This window comes from Watersipora subatra, chromosome 11, assembly GCF_963576615.1.
Source record: "Watersipora subatra chromosome 11, tzWatSuba1.1, whole genome shotgun sequence".
Taxonomy (NCBI): Eukaryota; Metazoa; Bryozoa; class Gymnolaemata; order Cheilostomatida; family Watersiporidae; genus Watersipora; species Watersipora subatra.
The window spans coordinates 37,687,692-37,709,050 of record NC_088718.1 but is presented as its reverse complement, the minus strand read 5'-3'; the positions used below and the strand labels follow the sequence as shown (position 1 = coordinate 37,709,050).

Here is a 21,359-nt window from a genome sequence, read left to right as displayed (position 1 = left end):
AATGACGTCTTCATATGATTGTCACTAAATTGTCAAGTAAAAGCTTTGTTGAAAATGAAGACCTCTGAAGAAATATAAACCTAGGCCTTTTATTAGGTTCAATAGATGAATTTTAGGGTTGAGGTGTTTAAGAGAAATGATCTCTCCCACTGAGGGATCTCACTGGGCCAGAAAAAAAGAAAGATTTATAGTTTCATGTATTTTAGTTTTTTTATCCTGTTTTGATTTATTTTCTTCAACTTCTAATGAATAATTATTACCTCTCGATCTACTGAAGCCGCAAAAGTTGAACCATGAAGTAGCGAAGGATTACTATAGTCAAACATAAGAGCATGGGAAGTATATTCTATGTACGCAATTACAGGAAACTGTCAACATTTGCTATATGAAGTTTCTGTAGTTGCGACACCAAAATAAAACGCTTTTCTTCACACCATTTACTAAATAAACCCTGAATAAAAATGAAATTTGAATTCGCAATATGAGTGACTTTTTAGCTGCCAACTGATGGACTGATCGTAGCCTCCATTCCAAAGGTCTAACGTACTTTAATAGAGAGTAATATTAGTTTAATTAAAAGGTCAAGGTTATCTCAATATGAGCAGCTGACATGTTGTCGTTGAAATAATGCTATTTTAACCAAGTAGTTGCACAATTTCACAAAAGTGACTGCTACAGAAGGTTTGTGAAGTCTTCAACAATCTTTTGGTTATTCGTACAATTGATCAACTTCTAATGATTCAGCTGTTTGCTATTTAAAAAGTTCCGTTATTCTAATATGACTAGTAGAATATTTATACTGAGATATTTATACTATATATATATACTGACAGTATTTTTTGATCAGTGCAATTATATATAGATGATGCGTTTTATTGAAGACTAGCATACAGGCGGTCCTGTGCACCGTGAGAGATCGTCAGGTGTAACATCTATCTGCACAGTTATTTGGAAATTAGAGAAGGCGGTGGATTGGTACAGATGATAGTGTCTGTCTACCAAGATGAACATAGCGAGTTCGAACCGTGCACGATGCAATCTTTTTTTTTAACAACCTTTAACTGTAGCTACGGACAGACAGACAGACAAAGCTTGTACTATAGTGAAGATTGCAAAATCATTGTCTAGCAAAATGAAGAAACATTTGCTATTTATTATTCAAATATCAAATGAACCAATCAAATCAAGCACCTAAAAATTCGTCTTTAGTGTGTGCTTGACTCATATAAAACTATAACAAGGGTTCATACTGCGCAGAGGTTTTTAAATTTGATTGTAATTCTATTAGTAGCTGAGCTAATATGTTGTAATGATTGCTTTTTCATTTGATTTTTTTGTGTTATTACAGCCATCCCATTAGTGTAATAGATAGTCCGACGGGTTGACAAAAGAGAGAGAATAAGTAACCATGCAATTGTTCAGAAATACTTAAAGACGATCGATTGGTGCAAGTGTTACAGCATCGGTCTACCAATCTAAATGTCACGAGGTAGAGTATCATCGAAAGATATATTTTATCTTAACCTTGACCCTTGATACAAATAGACGACGAACAACTAGTACCGCGTTTTTAAGGTAAAAATATTATATTGTTTTGCTTTATTGTAGACGTATAAAACAGTTGATATTAGTTTTCATTTGCAGAATAAACTTTGCTGTCTAGAAAAAATAAACAGATCATTGTAAATGATGTCTAAAATGTACTTAACTTATTGTACATGTAAAATTACCGCAACCATGAACCATAAAACAAGGTTGTCGATGCAAACCAATAATGCTGCAGTTATGGTACAGGCAGCAAATTAAAAAGTCGCGTCTAGTTTATTTTTGTATGGCCAAAAGGGTGAGTTTGGAAATGTCTTGGAATGGATTAGGCAATTTACATGTAATCACTGTTCGTGTAACATAAAATCCCCATAATGTAATCATTCCTGGAATGGATTATTTACATTGTAGGAGCGCCTATTGTATATATATATATATATATAAATATATATACATATAAATTGAGTGTCTACTGTGTACAAAACTGACTCCAAGAAACGTTAACTAGGTGTGAGCTTTATTCAAACTAAAATCAGAGTAATTGTTTTTGCATAATACAACAAAACCTCTTAAATCCTCTCCTCATTTCTGCAGAGTACACATTTCCAGCACATTCCTGAGAGTAATTAAACTTTCTCATGATTGACTGATATGGTATTTAGTAAATACTAATACAATTTTCACTCGCTTTTGAAGGTTAACAAGGACCGGCATCCCCAGCGATAAGTGAAAATCTTCGAAATGGAAATGATGTAACTTTTTAAACTATATATATGAGCCAGATATTAACACCAGAACATTTGAACTGCTTTTTAAACACATTCTATTTATTTCCTATATAATAAATAGATAAATTGAAGTTATCTTGATTGAATTTCAATTTATATTTCAACTTCAGTCCTAGTATTTTAAGCCAGAGAATGCACTTATGTAGTACAGGCATAGTTTTAACTTCATCTGGTCTGAATATTCATACTTGTGATTAACTGGGTTCGTTGTGAGAAGCAAGTCACATGTTTGTAAATGTGTTTTATGTATGTATATTTATGTATTTCCATTTTTTTTATTAATTTTTTTGTTTCTTATTTTTTTCATGAGCATTTTCAACCGCGAAGTACTAGAACCAGGAAAGGTGAGTCGTAAAGTAGCGAAAGATTGCTGCAGTGTACATGCAGACATGTATGGCACCACCATTCATGACTAATGAATCATTGGATGGAGGGGCGCAACCCTAAATTCTTTTGTTTCTAGGGTTGGCTGAATGGCTCGAAGACTTACCGGGGGGTAATAGGGGTTGTTGGGCTGAGGGTAGTAGTTAGGTCCGACTGTTGTTGCTTCGTTTTGACCACCACCCAAACTGAAAAAGAAGCAGCATATTGCTAGTCTGTTTAGCGCTAGTTGGTAAAAGACGGTGCGACAGACTGTATATAAAAGGCTACACCGGGTTAAAAGGTATGGCAGCCAATAGATATGTTGATGGAAAATCATCAATCTTAGACAGAATTTATGTCTAACATCAGCAGAATACTTTAGCAATATCACATGCTTGAGTTAATATTTTAAATACATGATGTGACATCATACAACATTTTTGGCTCCCAAACCCACTAAGATGGCCAATGCAGCCTCTATAAAGGCAGCATCAGGCGTTATCTGACTGCTAAAATCTCTCAACGGATGTTTTCACAACAGAAACGACTATCACAAATCTGGTAATTTTATTTTTAAAATAGTATTCGCAAAATTTTTGGACTAAATCCAAGGAGTCCGTTCTCTCTTTGCAAAAAGCTGCAATACACAAATGAGCTCATATTTTTTGGTGACCATGATGTTCATCTATAAGCATTTAAAATGTTAACCATAAAAATTTTTTGAATTTTCTTTCTTCCAGAAAAAAATTTAATCTATATTGAGACTGATTAAAACACAATGAGATTTATAACTGACAGCAAGGCTGAGATAGAACGACAGCGCGTATGCAGACGCAACTAAGCCTCACATTTAGGGCACAAGATGTTTTAGTATTTTATAAGCAAAGTAAGTTGAACCGAGTCGTGCAATGAATCAAGTCAAAACATTAAAATAATTCAACAACACAAGAAGAAACTGCCAGCGCTGATTACAAGGTACGTTGATGAAAACATCCACTGAAAATGTTTGTAACAACGAGAGATACTTCATCTTATTATGAAAAGAAACTACAAAATAATCGGACAGCCTAGTTAACAGCGTAATCATGAGACACCAAGCATTTAGACTAAAATCTAACATAGTGCAAAAATACGGGCTGCTCCATAGTTGCATTCACACTACATGAGCTATTAGTTTAACACTACATGTCACAGGTGTTCGGTGTTACACTTGCAATGAATATGATATGAATATGATTTATTCCGATGTTTTCATGTATTTATAGATGTAGATACATGTTAATGATGTTCAAATTACCAATTTTTTTCAAAGTTTCAATCAATCTAAACTTTTTATAAATGGTGTATTTACTTACGGTTTCAATGACTACAGCTTTAGACTGTAAGACCTATATAAGTGTAGCCCTTGAACAGCATTATAAGTGGAAATAAACAATCTTTTTGAAAAGAGGTTCAAATTACTTTATTCGAAACATATATTTCCATGCTACTTCTTGCATTCACAATGAGCTGACTCATCTTATTTCAAACCACATGCCTACTACTGTCAAATTAGAAGTGATGTGAACACTGATATCAAATATGCCGCTTGTTCCATTAAAATTAAAAAGCTCGGCAACCATAACTTAAATTTTGAGAATTTTCACAAAATCAAATTAAGACGATTCTCACAGAGCATGAATGCAACTTGCCCTGGCTTCTACTACGTTACTTCTAATTAAAACTTCACAGACTTATGGAGCACTTGACATCAAGAGATACTGCAAATCATTGATCATACTAGTCCAACAAAAAGCCACTGATTTGTATCATCGGATGCGTCAAAATACCATGAACAAGTCTTGCAATTGCACATTCCTGGTGTTTTTTATAAAAAGCAATTGAAAAGTCATTTCTGCTCGCTTTTACTGTGATAAAGGCGCAAGAAATAAGTATTTGCACAATTATTCGGAAGTATTGTGAGGCAGTCGATTAGCGGAGATTATAGATTGTTGGTCTCCTATGCTGAATGTCACGAATTTGAGTCCCATACAATTCAACATTTTATCCTAACTTCTAACCCTAGTTGAGAACAAACAGACAGACTCCATTCGTATTACAGTTAAGATCTACATGGTCAACTACATGATCATCGTGCGCCAGTGTTAAAACCTTAAAATATACGCCAAATAAAACGAAAGCAATGCGCGAATACAGACTGTAGATTAGCTCTATGGCGAGCATAAAATCTACTTGAAGCTTGTGTAGCCATAACAATCCGTCATTTTTTTACGTCATCAAGCCGTTTGCACACGCGCTCGTCATGAAAAAGCCGCCATATTTGTAGAAAACGATCGTCATTCTCTTATTTAATAGTATATTTTGATGTTGTTTTGATACTATAATAAAAAACTGCAAACAAAAGCATCGTTTTAAAAAATTCATGGCAGAAGCTTTGTGTTTTTAACGATAAAAGTTGTCTACAAAGATGGCCGACAATGATAGAATGGCGTCACGAAAAAAAGAAAGATAAAAGATAATTTTTGCTCTCAAATGATCAGTCGGTCATATTTAATAAAACAGGATTCTCGTCAAAACAAAGAGATCGTAGAGCTGGTCCGAATCTGATTCATTTTATGACTGCAGGTGAGTAAACCAGTGTTAGATGTTGGACTAGTATGAATACACTAGCTAACAATGTACTGCTTATCTCTTCTCGGAGTACCGTTTATCAAAGTGGGCAAAACACACATAAAACCATTTACGGTTAGATATAAATGTGATGCAAATGATAAAATGTAACTGTGAGAAACAACAGCTATACTGATATAACGTGTCGACTTACTAGCCAGTCCTGTAAGAGAAAAAGTAATTATATTAAGGTGACAATAACACTCAAGGAGTTAGTTTACGGATATATACACATGTAGCTATGTCCATTCACTCATAAGTGAGTGTGTGTATTTGTTTACAAGTGATCACGGAGCATTTGTTTACAAATGACAAAATAACGAGCTAAAAGTGACCATGCGCGTTTGTTTACAGGTAACCATGTGCATTGTTTACAGGTGACAAATTGTCACACGAAAAGTGACCATGCGCAATTGCTTACAGGTGACCATGTGCAATTGTTTATAAGTGACAGTGCGCATTTATTTACAAATGACAAAGTATCGGACTAAAAGTGACCATGTGCAATTGTTTATAAGTGACAGTGAGCATTTGTTTACAAATGACAAAGTATCAGACTAAAAGTGACCATGTGCAATTGTTTACTTAAACCATGCGCCTTTGTTTACATGATATCATGTGCATTTGTTTGCAAGTGAAAGCGCGTAGTGGGTTACAATTGGCCATATGCAGTTGCTTAAAGTGAACATGTGCTTTTGTTTGCAAAAAAGCATGTGGGTTTCTTACAATTGACCATGCAATATTGACTTTTTACAGCTAAAAATTTACTCAGGATAAACGAAACTACAATTTCTGTTGTAAAGATTAGCAATCAACAACATTCGCTCATTAGAGGGTTTTGATGAAATTTCAGACAACGTGATGAAAGTCAGTTTGATAAAACTCAATGCTAATTAAAGCTTTGCTAAAGACAGGAAGCTTTAAACAAATAATTGTGCCAAAAATATTCTTGCAAGTTAGAGCAATCTATGTCTATGTCTATGGAGTATGAGTTGAAACAAACTGATAATTGAGCCAACTTAAAAACGTGTTATGGAACTAAGACTACACAATGATAACATCACCACGTACTTCTGGGCTATCCAAACTGCAAAAGAAAGTCAATGAGAAATAAATGAACAATTTTAGTTAGAGTTGTCGCCCCATGAAACTGCCAAAAAGGAGACAACTCTGATATGAATCATTATCATATGATCGAATGAATCACTGGAGCTTTTAACCTGTTAGCTATTGGCTTAAGCGATTCATTCAACCAGATCATAAGGAGGAAGCGGTCCTTTAAGGCAAAATATCAATCAATTCGTCTCGCACCCCTCAAACACCAACAGTTTGTGTGTAGCGTAGGACATTGTTAGACGCGCTACAAATTGGAAAACTGCACACCTAACAAGCTAAGAATTTAAGTTTTCGATAAGATGCAATAAAAATTGACTTAACCAAGTTTATTATGTGCGCCCATGCCAAAACATGTCTCTGTATTTTCCTCGACAAACCTTTCAATTTATTCCACTGATGAAATGCACTTGGTACCAACTTGACAAAAATGAGAAATTCCGTGAAATCAAACGAGAGGAAGGATATGCCGCTAGCAGTAACCAATAATGGACTGCGCTGACACACAGGAAGTGATGAGGAGTACAATGATCCGCATATGCTGCTTTAAACACATTTTACAATTTCTATCAATCTTCCTTTAGAATATCGATATGCCTGACTCAATGCGAGAACTGAAGACAGAGAAGACACGCTTTGACATGTTTAAAGCAGCGTACGGTGTATCCTGGCCAAGAGGGATTCACTTACCGACAATAATAATAATGATGGCGAGTATGATGGCTATAATGATGAGCCACATCTAAAGCAGAAGAGATAGTAAAATCATAGATACAAGCAACAACATAGAGCGGTGACATGAAACTACCAACGGTTTACTACAACGAATAGGACGAGCTAGAAAGGGGGTTTACCAACTACGTAGGCAAATAATATGGTCCTAGAATGGTGTAAAACACTACAGGCAACTTATAATGTGCTGAAGAAACAACACTGATAGAGCAATCCTGAGCATCAAATGTGATTTTGGAGTTGTCTGTTCAATATGTGAAACAACGCCACTATTCTGATGCATAGGACGACACTGTGAGCCCGCAACTCATTTGGTGACTCAGTCTATGCGCAGTACTAGCCTGAGTACCAATATGAGTCGTGGACAAGCTTACGAGGCAGTGACTCACCTCCGAGAACTACAAGAACTAGGGCTATAACCACCCCTAGTATTATCATCATCTGCATAAGGGATAAGATAGCTAAAGTTGTGACATAAAATATAGCGACAACTATAGCAATTACAGGCATTAGATAAATAGCTCTGCAAGTTACAACCTTGTCAGAGTTACATAGTGAATGGTGCGCTCTGCAAGCAATTAAAGGTTTTATGCCATAGTTGATCTGTTTATATATTAAATAGCATTGTTAGAGAAGATCCTACTCGCTATGGTTGTAAAGTTTCAGCTCAAACGAATGATCACAGGCTAAGTCGATCAAAAAAACACAAAACCAGATATATGTCTTTTGAGAAACTACAGAAACTTTGAGAAATACAACTAAGTGTATATTTTTAACCCATCCCACATTATGTCATGGAAGAACGCAGAGTACAGCTACAGTACTTGGACGTCCTCCTTTACTGACTAAAGCATCGTGTCACACACTACTGACTAGGAGACACCAGGCAGTTACAGAAACAGTTATAATAATTATTAGTAAATAGCTACTTAATGAATTACTTTACTTTTGAATAGGTTGGTATATGGGCCACAAGCATTACGGTGTCACAAACTAGTAAAATACCATAACCAAAGCCGTAATGCCCGCCTCTTGCAATAACAAGAACAAGAAACTACAACTATAAATAATTGCTTACTCAACAGCTAGCAAACGATCCGATATTTCAGTTGTCATGTGAAATGTAAAGAACTCGAGCTAATCTACTCTTTGCTCCTTGATTGCATAACAATTATTTAGGACTAGTTAAAAATAGAGTAGCTTTTCTCAATAGTTCCTACAAAGTGTTGTTTCATTAAATTAGTTAGCCTGTGATCATTTGTTCTACAAGGTGTTGTTTTATCAAATTAGTTAGCCTGTGATCATTCGTTCTACAAGGTGTTGTTTTATCAAATTAGTTAGCCTGTGATCATTTGTTCTACAAAGTGTTGTTTTATCAAATTAGTTAGCCTGTGATCATTCGTTTACGCTGCAACTTCACATACACAGCAAGAAAAATCTGCTTTTTAATGACAGTATTTCTGATTATTTATAAACAGATGAAAAAAGACCTACAGCCTAGAAATCATTGACGAATGCATCAGTTTTAAACAATATAAATAACTTGAGCTCTTCTCCTTTTGCTCATATAGCTAACGGCCATCCCTAGAACAACTGGCGGCTTGTTAATGCCAGCTGTTGCCATGCCGACCAGCCTCAAGCATGCAAAGGGATGGATAAGTTTGTCACATATTCAAAGGTATTGCATATGTCACAAACTATCCTTTAGCCAGTGAGTTTGAAAAACACATGAGTAGTGCGGCAACATCACTGAAGTTACCTACTCATAACGAGTGACTAAAGGCTAGGATGGTCGATACTATACTCAAATACCGTTCTCTAGCTTAATGTCTGAATCACACAGTATTAATAGCAACCATCGACTTTCTGAAATGGAAATCCTCCGACACATTTTAAAATTGCGTGATTCCAGAAAAAATGCTGGCATGTTTACTACACATTTCATAAAATGAAGACAGCAATAATACACAACATAATATGATAACATCTACACCTCCGTTTTATTAGTTCTAATTATGATAAATTAATTATAATATTGCATATAATTAATTATATTGCATTATAATAATTATAATATTGCATAGCTCACAATTCCGTTCAAAGTTTGCTGACTGACATGTTCAGTCACTATGTTTACATGACGTGGCTAATCATCACCTTTGTCTCAGCCGCAAGATGGAAACGGAGAAAATGCGGAAGTAAAGCTAGTTTTGTTACTGGCAAATTTTTACCAAATGTTTCATGCAGTAAAATGCCATGCAAGCTATTCCATTTTAAACATTTTCCACAGTTCAGTCGTTCTTATTTTGATTTGAACAGTTTGAAATGCGACTCTATGACCTCTAGCGTAGAATTCCGCATTTTTTTAACAAAACGTCTGCATTATTCCACAACCTGCGAATGTCCGTTGAAAAACTTATCACACAGTAACTCAACGTGTGCACAACTCCAAATGCGCAGCACCCGTATCATAGAAACATAGTGATAGTTTAAGATTGTAATGGCATACAATATAATCTATAATACCTACATAGCAAGCATAGACTATATGGACGCAACTCAAATTTTATCTAAAAATTTGAAAGAGTAACTAAAATAGAGGCATCTGGAGACGTACCTTGCAATTCTTCCACCAGAACTTACGCTTCAGTTTGCCAGCGCTGGCTTCAAACTGAGAAGCACCTGCCTGAAGGTGATCTAGAAAGGCAGAATTTATTTATTAAATTTCTATTTATTATAAATAGATCTAAAGGAAATACCATATACATTTTGTGTATACATGTATGTATAAAATTTTGGCAAAGATAAATGCTCAAATAAACAGATTGCTAAAGTATGTAACTGAGGCATTAGGAACTTACGTAGATTTTCAATACTTTCCAACTTTAAAAGCGATGTCAAAAGTCACTTGCTAAACCTAAATTTACCAAGACCAGCCCGCTTTTCTAATTTTAATGAGATGGTGGATGTTGTCTTTATTGCCAAGTTATGCCAACTTCTGTGTGTCCAAGGCCTTGACTAGCTACAGTGCGTGTCAGCCTCATCAATCTTGCTTACGTAAAAAATAAAGCTTTAACTTTTTGTCATTTAAGTAATATTGTAACTGTATTTATTTTTTGCTTAATGTTATCTATTTTTACTAATTGATGACATAGAACACACTCATGCGCACACTGCATTACCAAGCCAACTCAGCAAAAGTGTAATCCACACTTGCGCATGTAAAATGAACTCTAAGGGTAACATTAGATAGACGTGTATGTCACATTCTTTGAAACTGTAAGCCATTGCAGTATCAGCACATTCTGAAACAAACAGAAAAAAGAGGGTAGCTCAATTTACTTACCTGCCCTTTGGTCAAGCTCAGACAACTTTTGGTCTCTCTCAAGAACCTTGTCCACATTGACCCTCATTATGTCCACAACCTGTAGGCGGTGTACAGCCAATCAGAGGACGCAATGTGCAATGTAGAGCCAATCAGATAGTGCAGTGCACAGCATACAGCCAATCAGATGGCCTGGTACTTAGTAGGCAGTACACAGCCAATCAGATGGCCTGGTAGCAGGTGTACAGCTAATGATATGGCATGGTGGGCAGTGTAAAGCCAATCGTATGGCGCTAAGCGCAGTGAACGACTAATCATATTTCGCAGTGCACAAAGTACAGCCAATCAGATGGCACGGTGCGAAGTGTACAGCCAATCAAATAATGCAGTAAGCAGTATACGGACAATGATATGGCGCGGTGCGCATGCAATCTATAGCTCAGATTGACTAGTGAAGTGCACAATATGACCGCAGAGTGAGAATATAACAAGCATTTAAACTGACTTTGAATAAGTTCTGCCAGAATTACAACCATTCTTTTGGAAAAACAAAAAGTAGCTTTACCAAGGACCTTTTTATGATTTTTTTTTCTTTTTCCTTTAAATTACAGTGATTATTCATCCATGTAAGTCATACCCTGATCACTGCCTACCAACTGGACTCTGCACCTCAATTAGCCAAGTTATTATGCATATGGAGCCTTCAATGGTTTTTAACGGTGTGCTTTTTTAGTAATTGTTTTACTAGATGAGAATATAAAGTTCAATTCAATAGGTTTTACCTTTAAACTGTCAATGTTTTATTGATGGTTTTGTTTTATTGCTTTACTCGATGAGAATATATAATTCAACGTGTCTGTATTCCACAATGAAACTTTAAGCAGTAAAGTTAGCTTTTCCCACAATTCTTGGCTATACCATCTAATTGTCGGCAAATACGTACATCATAGCTATCTACTTTTGTTTGCAAAATATCATGTCAATTTGAGATCTTTGCTCTTACATATTATATAAATACTAATTCACTCAGTGGTGACTCAGCAAGTGAAAATAAACCCTTCAATGCACTTTGAATAAAGGTACGGCCACACGTGCCGATTTTTTTCGTTGGTTCCGACCGAAATCACGAAATGAACGAAAAACACCGAATTATTCGGCCAAAATTTACAGAACTGTCGGAGCTGCACATGCACACTGAAATCGTCAACAAAACGTTTTTAAATGGCTAAACAAATTATTAACGAGCGCGACTTAAGCAGCTTTTGCAATTGGTATAGTACAGGACACGCATTACGACACACATTAAAAGTACCAGTGCAAATCAACATAGTACATACGATGTACTGCTTAGATTGCGCTATTGTTGGTTTTTTATCGTCCGGGCACTATGGCTACGAATCGTTTCTTTTTTAATAAAAACATATTTTATTAAACAGCAAAAGTTCCGTTGTAGATAGCTGTCATATTTAGCGCAATCAAGTCAATTGCATCGTATTTACAATGGCGAATTGCGTTAGTATTTTTCTTGCATGTCGCGTTATGTGCTTCAGACATTATAAATTGCGAAAGCTGCTAGAATCGTGATCGCTAATAATTTGTTTAGCCAATTAAAAACGTTTCGTCGACGATTTTGGTGTGCATGCACAGCTCTGACAATTCTGTGAATTTTGACAAAATAATTTTGTGTTTTTCGCTCATTTCGTGATTTCGGTCAAAACCAACGAAAAAATTAACACGTGCGGCCGTACCTCTAGGTTCGTCAAAGAGTTGCTTTGATCAATATATGCAGTCAATCTAGTGCTCACAATAACTCTTACTAATTGAATTATCACAGATGTTATTCTTGGTTTCCTAACTAAAATATGATAAAATCTACAACGCATATTTGATCTATGAACTATTATAGCTTGGTGGTCATACTGTGACCATCTGTTGACCAATAATCATTATCTTGGTAGATGCACCATCACCCCACGGTTTTGCCGACGCGCAATCTTTTTTATAGAAAGTTAGAAATTTAAAATGGAGGCAGGAATCTCTGAATCATAGTGAACTTTTAGGTCTCCTTTGTTTCATGTAAATTTCTTAAACATTGCTAATGTTTGTGAACTTTGATAATGTCATGGTGTGTGTATACAACCTGGTGTAGCCATGCTGTTTACATGTGCACCTGTATGCAAGGCAAATCTTGAATATGTCAAAAACTCTGTGAAGCAGGTGCAAAGAAAACTAATTTAATGAAAAGTTCTTCTGTACAAAAGACCAGCTGCATGAAAATGCACGCTAATAAAAACAAAAATGTCAGCAGCCAATAGAAGATGTCAACTAAAGATGTCCAACGACCAATAGAATGCTTGAACTTAGGTTTTATGATGCTCTATTGATCGCATACCTCATTGACTTGAGCCTGCGTCTGCTGCAGCCTCTTCCCGGCTGCCTGCTGCTGCATCGCCTTTGGGTCTGGCTGAGGAGGGGGCACTCCGGACCTGTTTAAAACATTTACGACTAATCGCTATGAATTCAACCTTGGCAGAAAACATAAATGGCTGACACAAACCCTTCAAATTAGAAGCTATAGCAAAAAAGTATAAAAAAAAACAGAAAATAGACCACTACGAGTTGCTAAGTAACATACCGTGGTGTACGAATAAATTGGACTCGTTTGCTGAAAAATTAAAATTCTCAATTATAACATTGTTACTCATCGTGAATTTGGAAAATAGCCATAAATTATATATTAAATTAATCTATATATTGTACTGAATTTAAATATACAAACAACCAGCTGTAAAATTATGATTTTGAATGATTACGTAGGCTAAATTCTGAATATCTAATTTTTTTAATGGGTGAAGATAACAATCTGTACAGATATGATCACATCTCATACATTTTTTGCTTATGCCAAGTCATTTATTGTACATGACCTGAAAAAAGAAAAATATATGGGGTGTGATATATAATTTATGGTTATTGACTAAATTCACGAGAAGCAATGTTGTAAATGAGAATCTTAGTTTTCCAACAAAAGGGTCCAGTTTATTTCACAAACCAGTTTTACTATAATTGAGACTTTAAAGTCAAATAAAATTTGACTGACACTGATGAAATGAAAAAAACAAGCAAATAAGCTGCTAGAATAGAGTGCGGAGGAGCTAGAAGTGTCTAGTAAGAGCTAGCAAAAGAAGACAACTGCTGGTATGACCTTTGACCCCAAAATATGTATTTAGAAACCAATCAACCTTTGTACCAACGCTTAGTGAATTCCAAAAGAAACATTCTATTTTACAGTTTCGTGACTAAAGGTAAAGCATGATGTCTGAACATTGACAAATGTCTAAAGGTACTGCTGGAAGTGCCGAAATCTTCAGAAGTTTCGGTCAAAATTACAAAATATACATGAAAAACACAAAATTATTCGGCCGCAACTTACGGAATCATCAAAGCTGTGCACGCGCACTAAAAATGTCGACGAAACGCTTTTAATTGGCTGAGCGCAGATTTTAGCAGATTTCGCATATGGTAGAGTCCAAGACACATACTTTTACACACGAGAAAAAAACCAAAGCAATTCAACATAGTAAATACAATGCTACTGATTAAAAAGAGGTGCTATATCTAGCGCAATCTAATCAGTTGCACCATATCCCCTATGTTGAATTATATGCGTCTCGAACTATACCAATTGCGAAAACTGCGCTCACTAACAATTTGTTTAGCCAATTAAAAGCGTTTCGTCGACGATTTCAGTGTGCATGCACAGCTTTGATAATTATGTGAGTTTCAGCCAAATATTTTCGTGTTTTTTGTGGTTTCGGCCATAACATGCAAAATTTTTGGGATGTGTGATCATACCTTTACGTAAGACATTTTGTACACTGTAACCCCTACCAAAAGTAAATAAGCAAAAGGATAGGAGGCAGTAAAGGTGATTGCAAATTAAAAAGCAAATAATATAACCCTAATAACACCAAGCATTAGAAAAATAAATGGCAAGTGAAGGTCAGGTAAAGGAAGGGCTACTGAAACTAGGCACCCCAGGCTAAATACAACACACAAGCTAACCCATCAGCTCCGTGTCCTTGCTCTGCATCTGCCCTAAAATTACCAGGTGATATGCGTGCACAAAAACAGAAAACGATTTCTTCCTAGTGATATCAATATTAGTACAAGGAATATAGCAAAAAAAGTGAAATACTTTTCCCCAAATACTAAATGAAGGTTCATATTTACACAGACTAGAGTACAAAAGACTCTCTTTATCAACTAAATTTCTCTTTACACTATAGTACTTACAGACTCTCCGTATCAACTAAATCGCTCTATAAACTAGAGGACATACGGATTCTCTATTTCAACTATATAGATCTGTCAATAAACTGGAATATCTACAGACTCTCCATATCAACTATATGTATCTCTCTATAAACTAGAGTACTTACAGACTCTCTATATCAACCATATGTATCTCTCTATAAACTAGAGTACTTACAGATTCTCTATATCAACTATAGCTCTCTATAAACTAGATGACTTAAAGACCCTATATCAACTATCTCTCTCTATAAACTAGAAGACATACAAGCACTACAGCAACTATCTCTCTCTCTAAACTAGAGGACATGCAAGCACTACAGCAACTATCTCTCTCTATAAACTAGTGGACATACAAGCACTATATCAACTATCTCTCTCTATAAACTAGTGGACACACAAGCACTATATCAACTATCTCTCTCTATAAACTAGAGGACATACAAGCACTATATCAACTATCTCTCTCTACAAACAGAGGACATACAAGCACTATATCAACTATCTCTCTCTATAAACTAGTGGACACACAAGCACTATATCAACTATCTCTCTCTATAAACTAGAGGACATACAAGCACTATATCAACTATCTCTCTCTACAAACTAGAGGACATACAAGCACTATATCAACTATCTCTCTCTACAAACTAGAGGACATACAAGCACTATATCAACTATCTCTCTCTATAAACTAGAGGACATACAAGCACTATATCAACTATCTCTCTATAAACTAGAGGACATACAAGCACTATATCAACTATCTCTCTCTACAAACTAGAGGACATACAAGCACTATATCAACTATCTCTCTCTACAAACAGAGGACATACAAGCACTATATCAACTATCTCTCTCTATAAACTAGAGGACATACAAGCACTATATCAACTATCTCTCTCTCTAAACTAGAGGACATACAAGCACTATATCAACTATCTCTCTCTATAAACTAGAGGACATACAAGCACTATATCAACTATCTCTCTCTACAAACTAGAGGACATACAAGCACTATATCAACTATCTCTCTCTACAAACAGAGGACATACAAGCACTATATCAACTATCTCTCTCTATAAACTAGAGGACATACAAGCACTATATCAACTATCTCTCTCTACAAACAGAGGACATACAAGCACTATATCAACTATCTCTCTCTACAAACAGAGGACATACAAGCACTATATCAACTATCTCTCTCTACAAACAGAGGACATACAAGCACTATATCAACTATCTCTCTCTATAAACTAGTGGACACACAAGCACTATATCAACTATCTCTCTCTATAAACTAGAGGACATACAAGCACTATATCAACTATCTCTCTCTACAAACTAGAGGACATACAAGCACTATATCAACTATCTCTCTCTACAAACTAGAGGACATACAAGCACTATATCAACTATCTCTCTCTATAAACTAGAGGACATACAAGCACTATATCAACTATCTCTCTCTATAAACTAGAGGACATACAAGCACTATATCAACTATCTCTCTCTACAAACTAGAGGACATACAAGCACTATATCAACTATCTCTCTCTACAAACAGAGGACATACAAGCACTATATCAACTATCTCTCTCTATAAACTAGAGGACATACAAGCACTATATCAACTATCTCTCTCTCTAAACTAGAGGACATACAAGCACTATATCAACTATCTCTCTCTATAAACTAGAGGACATACAAGCACTATATCAACTATCTCTCTCTACAAACTAGAGGACATACAAGCACTATATCAACTATCTCTCTCTACAAACAGAGGACATACAAGCACTATATCAACTATCTCTCTCTATAAACTAGAGGACATACAAGCACTATATCAACTATCTCTCTCTACAAACAGAGGACATACAAGCACTATATCAACTATCTCTCTCTACAAACAGAGGACATACAAGCACTATATCAACTATCTCTCTCTACAAACTAGAGGACATACAAGCACTATATCAACTATCTCTCTCTACAAACAGAGGACATACAAGCACTATATCAACTATCTCTCTCTACAAACAGAGGACATACAAGCACTATATCAACTATCTCTCTCTATAAACTAGTGGACATACAAGCACTATATCAACTATCTCTCTCTACAAACTAGAGGACATACAAGCACTATATCAACTATCTCTCTCTACAAACAGAGGACATACAAGCACTATATCAACTATCTCTCTCTACAAACAGAGGACATACAAGCACTATATCAACTATCTCTCTCTATAAACTAGAGGACATACAAGCACTATATCAACTATCTCTCTCTACAAACAGAGGACATACAAGCACTATATCAACTATCTCTCTCTACAAACAGAGGACATACAAGCACTATATCAACTATCTCTCTCTCTAAACTAGAGGACATACAAGCACTATATCAACTATCTCTCTCTATAAACTAGAGGACATACAAGCACTATATCAACTATCTCTCTCTATAAACTAGAGGACATACAAGCACTATATCAACTATCTCTCTCTACAAACAGAGGACATACAAGCACTATATCAACTATCTCTCTCTATAAACTAGAGGACATACAAGCACTATATCAACTATCTCTCTCTACAAACAGAGGACATACAAGCACTATATCAACTATCTCTCTCTACAAACAGAGGACATACAAGCACTATATCAACTATCTCTCTCTATAAACTAGAGGACATACAAGCACTATATCAACTATCTCTCTCTACAAACAGAGGACATACAAGCACTATATCAACTATCTCTCTCTACAAACAGAGGACATACAAGCACTATATCAACTACCTCTCTCTACAAACTAGAGTTTTTACAAACTATAATAGTTATTACAGACTCTTTATTTCAACTATGTCTGCATCAACTACGATCGTTAAAGAGTTTCTACACCAAATACATCTTTATAATTTCGATGAATGATAACAGCAAAGTGCAACATTAAAATCATTTCAAAGAAATTGTCTGCTTTTGAAAGAAAAAAGAAGAGGATTTTAACATCTATATGAAACAACTTTTGTCTCCAATGATTTAGGACAACATATAAGTTTTGTTCTCTACTTAACTTGACCTCTAGTTTACTAAATGGCATACGCAAACACCACTAATTCCGACATGCATTGGATATGTCTGTAAAAGTGGAGACGATGCCATATATGCAACTCGAATAAGAATATCAAGTTTGAATGAAGCAATGAAAAACAAAATGATAACAGTGACCAGCGATCTAATTTGCAAAATTTCAAAATATTGCCAGCTACGGTTTGCAACAGAAGCAACAAAAAGAATAATAAGATATGAATAAAATACTCTGTTTTAGCATCTTGTTCGACAATCACAACACGATAGTTGGTTACTCGACTATCGTCTGCATAAATATATGCAATGTTCACGAAAAGCATTAGGATATATAGAACCCGCATAACTGTTAGTGGCCTGTCTTGACAAACTGTTGTTTTTGCGGAGTTGCCCCCGGCGAGCAAAACAACAGCTTGTTACACGACGCACTGCACCTGATGCATCAGCTGCACTGAAAGGGAGTTGTTCTCTCCCGTCTATGCGGCTTGGCTGCGATGTTACTTCGGTCGCTCCAATGGTAGGCATGACGGATTTTGCGCAAAACTTTATGTAGAAAAAAATAAGAGAAAGACGTTTAACCAGAGACCAGATTCTGCGGTGAACTTTAATAAAACTCAAGATGAAAATAAATTGAAAATAAAATCAATAAGAGCAAATAAAACTGACTGGTACAAAAATAGAAATAAAACTGTCTGAGCGCACAAATAACAACATGTTTCGTTACTGTTGTTGCCTAAGTTCTTAAGTTCTACTAAAGTTTACCGCAGAGACTGGTCTCTGGTTAAACGTTTTCATCTTACTTTTTTCCCAAACATAAATGTTTGGGCTAAATCCGCTATGATTATTATTGGAGCGACTGACATAACATCGCAGCCAAGCCGCATAGACGGAAGAGAACAACTCCCTTTCAGTGCAGCTGATGCATCAGGTGCAGTGCGTTTCGTGACAAGCTGTCATTTTGCTCGCCCCGCTCAACAGGGGACAACTCCGCAAAAACAACAATTTGTCAAGACAGGCTAGACTGTTAGTTGACTATCTAACATCACAATTTCACAGGTAAATCTTGTCTGAATGGTGAATACCAAATTTGCTACACATAACCCTACTACTAATAAATACCATATTGCACAAATGTTTTGAACAACACAAAAAAAACAAGCATTATGTAAGGTAAAAAAGGCATAGGAACGTGAACAACTCTGTGATTCTTGTATGACAGAGTAAAAAAAAAGTATACGCAGGCCTAAATTGAAAAATTGACACTGTTTAGGGCACAACCCATGAAATGATAAAACAGCTACTACTACTTTGGAAAAGGCTAACTAAACAAGGAGTCTACCCCTGAAAACCTAAATACTATTGTCAGTAAAAAACACTTAGTGAAATGAAAACTTGCCAATTATTATCTTAGAAAGTGCAAACTATTAACATCTACACAAAGTGTTAAGTTTCGGCGTGATCTAGCTAGCAAAATTCTAATTGTGATTTCTATAACCGTTAATTAACTTTGAAAGTAAGCGAAAAGCTTTGTAAAATCAATGCCCATTAGTTTCAAATCATAAAGAAACATGTGTAATCACTGCAAACAACATTTCTCTGATACAGACATTGGGATCCGCTATCATCTATAAAGTTATGTTTAAGCTTGTTATCAAATTAGATTTCTATTTTAAATAAGAGTGTCAAGACCACATGAATATGATAATTGGTCTTCTTGACCAAATAACAATTGAGGATTCAGTTCACTAGCTAATCAAAAAATAGCGGTGCAAATGTACAACTATAAGCCCCTAGTTATCAAGTTAGGTCTTTATTCTAAATAAAAGCTTCAAGACCTAATAAATTTGATGATTGGTTCTGTTAGATCTTCTTGACCAATAACAACTGGAGATTTAGGTCAGTAGCAAATCAGTAAATAGCAGAGCATTGGTTCGGTCGAATCTTCTTGACCAATAACAACTGGAGATTTAGGCCATTAGCAAATCAGTAAATAGCAGAGCATTGGTTCTGTTAGATCTTCTTGACCAATAACAACTGGAGATTTAGGCCATTAGCAAATCAGTAAATAGCAGAGCATTGGTTGTGTTAGATCTTTTTGACCAATAACAACTGGAGATTTAGGCCAGTAGCAAATCAGTAAATAGCAGAGCATTGGTTCTGTTAGATCTTCTTGACCAATAACAATTGGGGATTTAGGCCAGTAGCAAATCAGTAAATAGCAGAGCATTGGTTCTGTTAGATCTTCTTGACCAATAACTGGAGATTTAGGGCAGTAGCAACTCAGTAAATAGCAGAGCAAATGTACATAAACTATAATAAGCCTCTTAATGATATGAACTAAAAGTAAAGCTCCTGGGATCAATTGATGAGAGCAGACCATTGGCTAAAATTATCAGCTCATTAGTTTCTGCATTTGGCTTTATTGATTTTAAGTCCCCACTCATGCATGTCATTGAAAGCGTGAGTGCATTCAGGTTGACAGCTCAAACAAACAACTCTTCTCTGACTGTCTTAACAAACATTTGCCATCTAATTTAGCAAACAATGCGGCAATTGTACATCGCAATTGGTAAAATCAATACAACCCGTATGTGGGTCATCTCAAGGCATGCTGGATAGCTAGTTACAAACTTTATTAATAGAATTAATAGGTGCAAAAAAATATACTAATACTAGAAATTCCACTGTCATACAGCCCACGACCAAAGAGATATTGGAAAAAAAGAAAGGGTACTGATGGTTGAGAAATGCAATATTAGCAGTCAAATGGCACGCAGTGCAATAGGATAACTGCAATGGTAGCTGTAATGTACTGGGTGTGGGTGTTATTATATACAACAAATAGCAATAATGAAAGGAAAAGATTATATGTTTATATCTCTCCCCCTGCAGTAAGAGAAATGCAATATTGGCCAAAATTAGAAGTAAAATGCACTAATATTATTAGAATAACCAATATTATTAATATAGTAATAATATAAAACCAATACACAATTTTGTTTACATTTAAAAACGTCATAGTTTTTATAATCTCATAAGCATAATCTCATAATCTTAAAATCTCATAAGAATCATTAGAAAAAAATATCATCGTCATTTCCTTTACTTACACTGTGTTGTACATCAGTTAGAATACCAAAGTACTCAAGAGTCTAAAATGTCAGTTACTTTGAAATCGGCAAAAATGAAACGATTTCAGTACTCCTACGTTAATTACAGAAACCTTCGACAATGCTATAGACTGGTGAAATGTGCACGTTATTTTTTCATGAAATGTGCACGACTTTATCGTTCTATTCTCTGTCGTTCTATTCTCTGTCCCTCGGCGTTTCAATTTCCGGTCTTGACTTTCATTAAACCAAGCTTTTCAAGCGTTTTGTGGCGATTTTCGTCCAAATTAATCTGT

The 21,359-nt window shown here is 35.6% G+C and overlaps 1 protein-coding gene across 7 annotated transcripts in view; it reads right to left on the bottom strand.

The window, feature by feature from the left end:
• LOC137408225 (vesicle-associated membrane protein 3-like) overlaps positions 1 to 21,359 on the bottom strand; it is a 28,266-nt gene that overhangs the window by 4,294 nt on the left and 2,613 nt on the right. For 2 of the 7 annotated variants that reach the window (XM_068094647.1, XM_068094648.1), the window contains exons 2-8: positions 14,602 to 14,634; positions 12,929 to 13,022; positions 10,558 to 10,636; positions 9,829 to 9,908; positions 7,601 to 7,652; positions 6,438 to 6,453; positions 2,824 to 2,902 (exon numbers count right to left, since the gene is read on the bottom strand). In XM_068094647.1, coding sequence (XP_067950748.1) covers positions 2,824 to 2,902; positions 6,438 to 6,453; positions 7,601 to 7,652; positions 9,829 to 9,908; positions 10,558 to 10,636; positions 12,929 to 13,022; positions 14,602 to 14,634 — 433 coding nt within the window. Of the gene's footprint in view, positions 1 to 2,823; positions 2,903 to 6,437; positions 6,454 to 7,169; positions 7,222 to 7,600; positions 7,653 to 9,828; positions 9,909 to 10,557; positions 10,637 to 12,928; positions 13,023 to 14,601; positions 14,635 to 21,359 lie in introns of all 7 variants that reach the window. The other 5 variants (XM_068094651.1, XM_068094653.1, XM_068094650.1 and 2 more) reach the window with 3 other exon arrangements.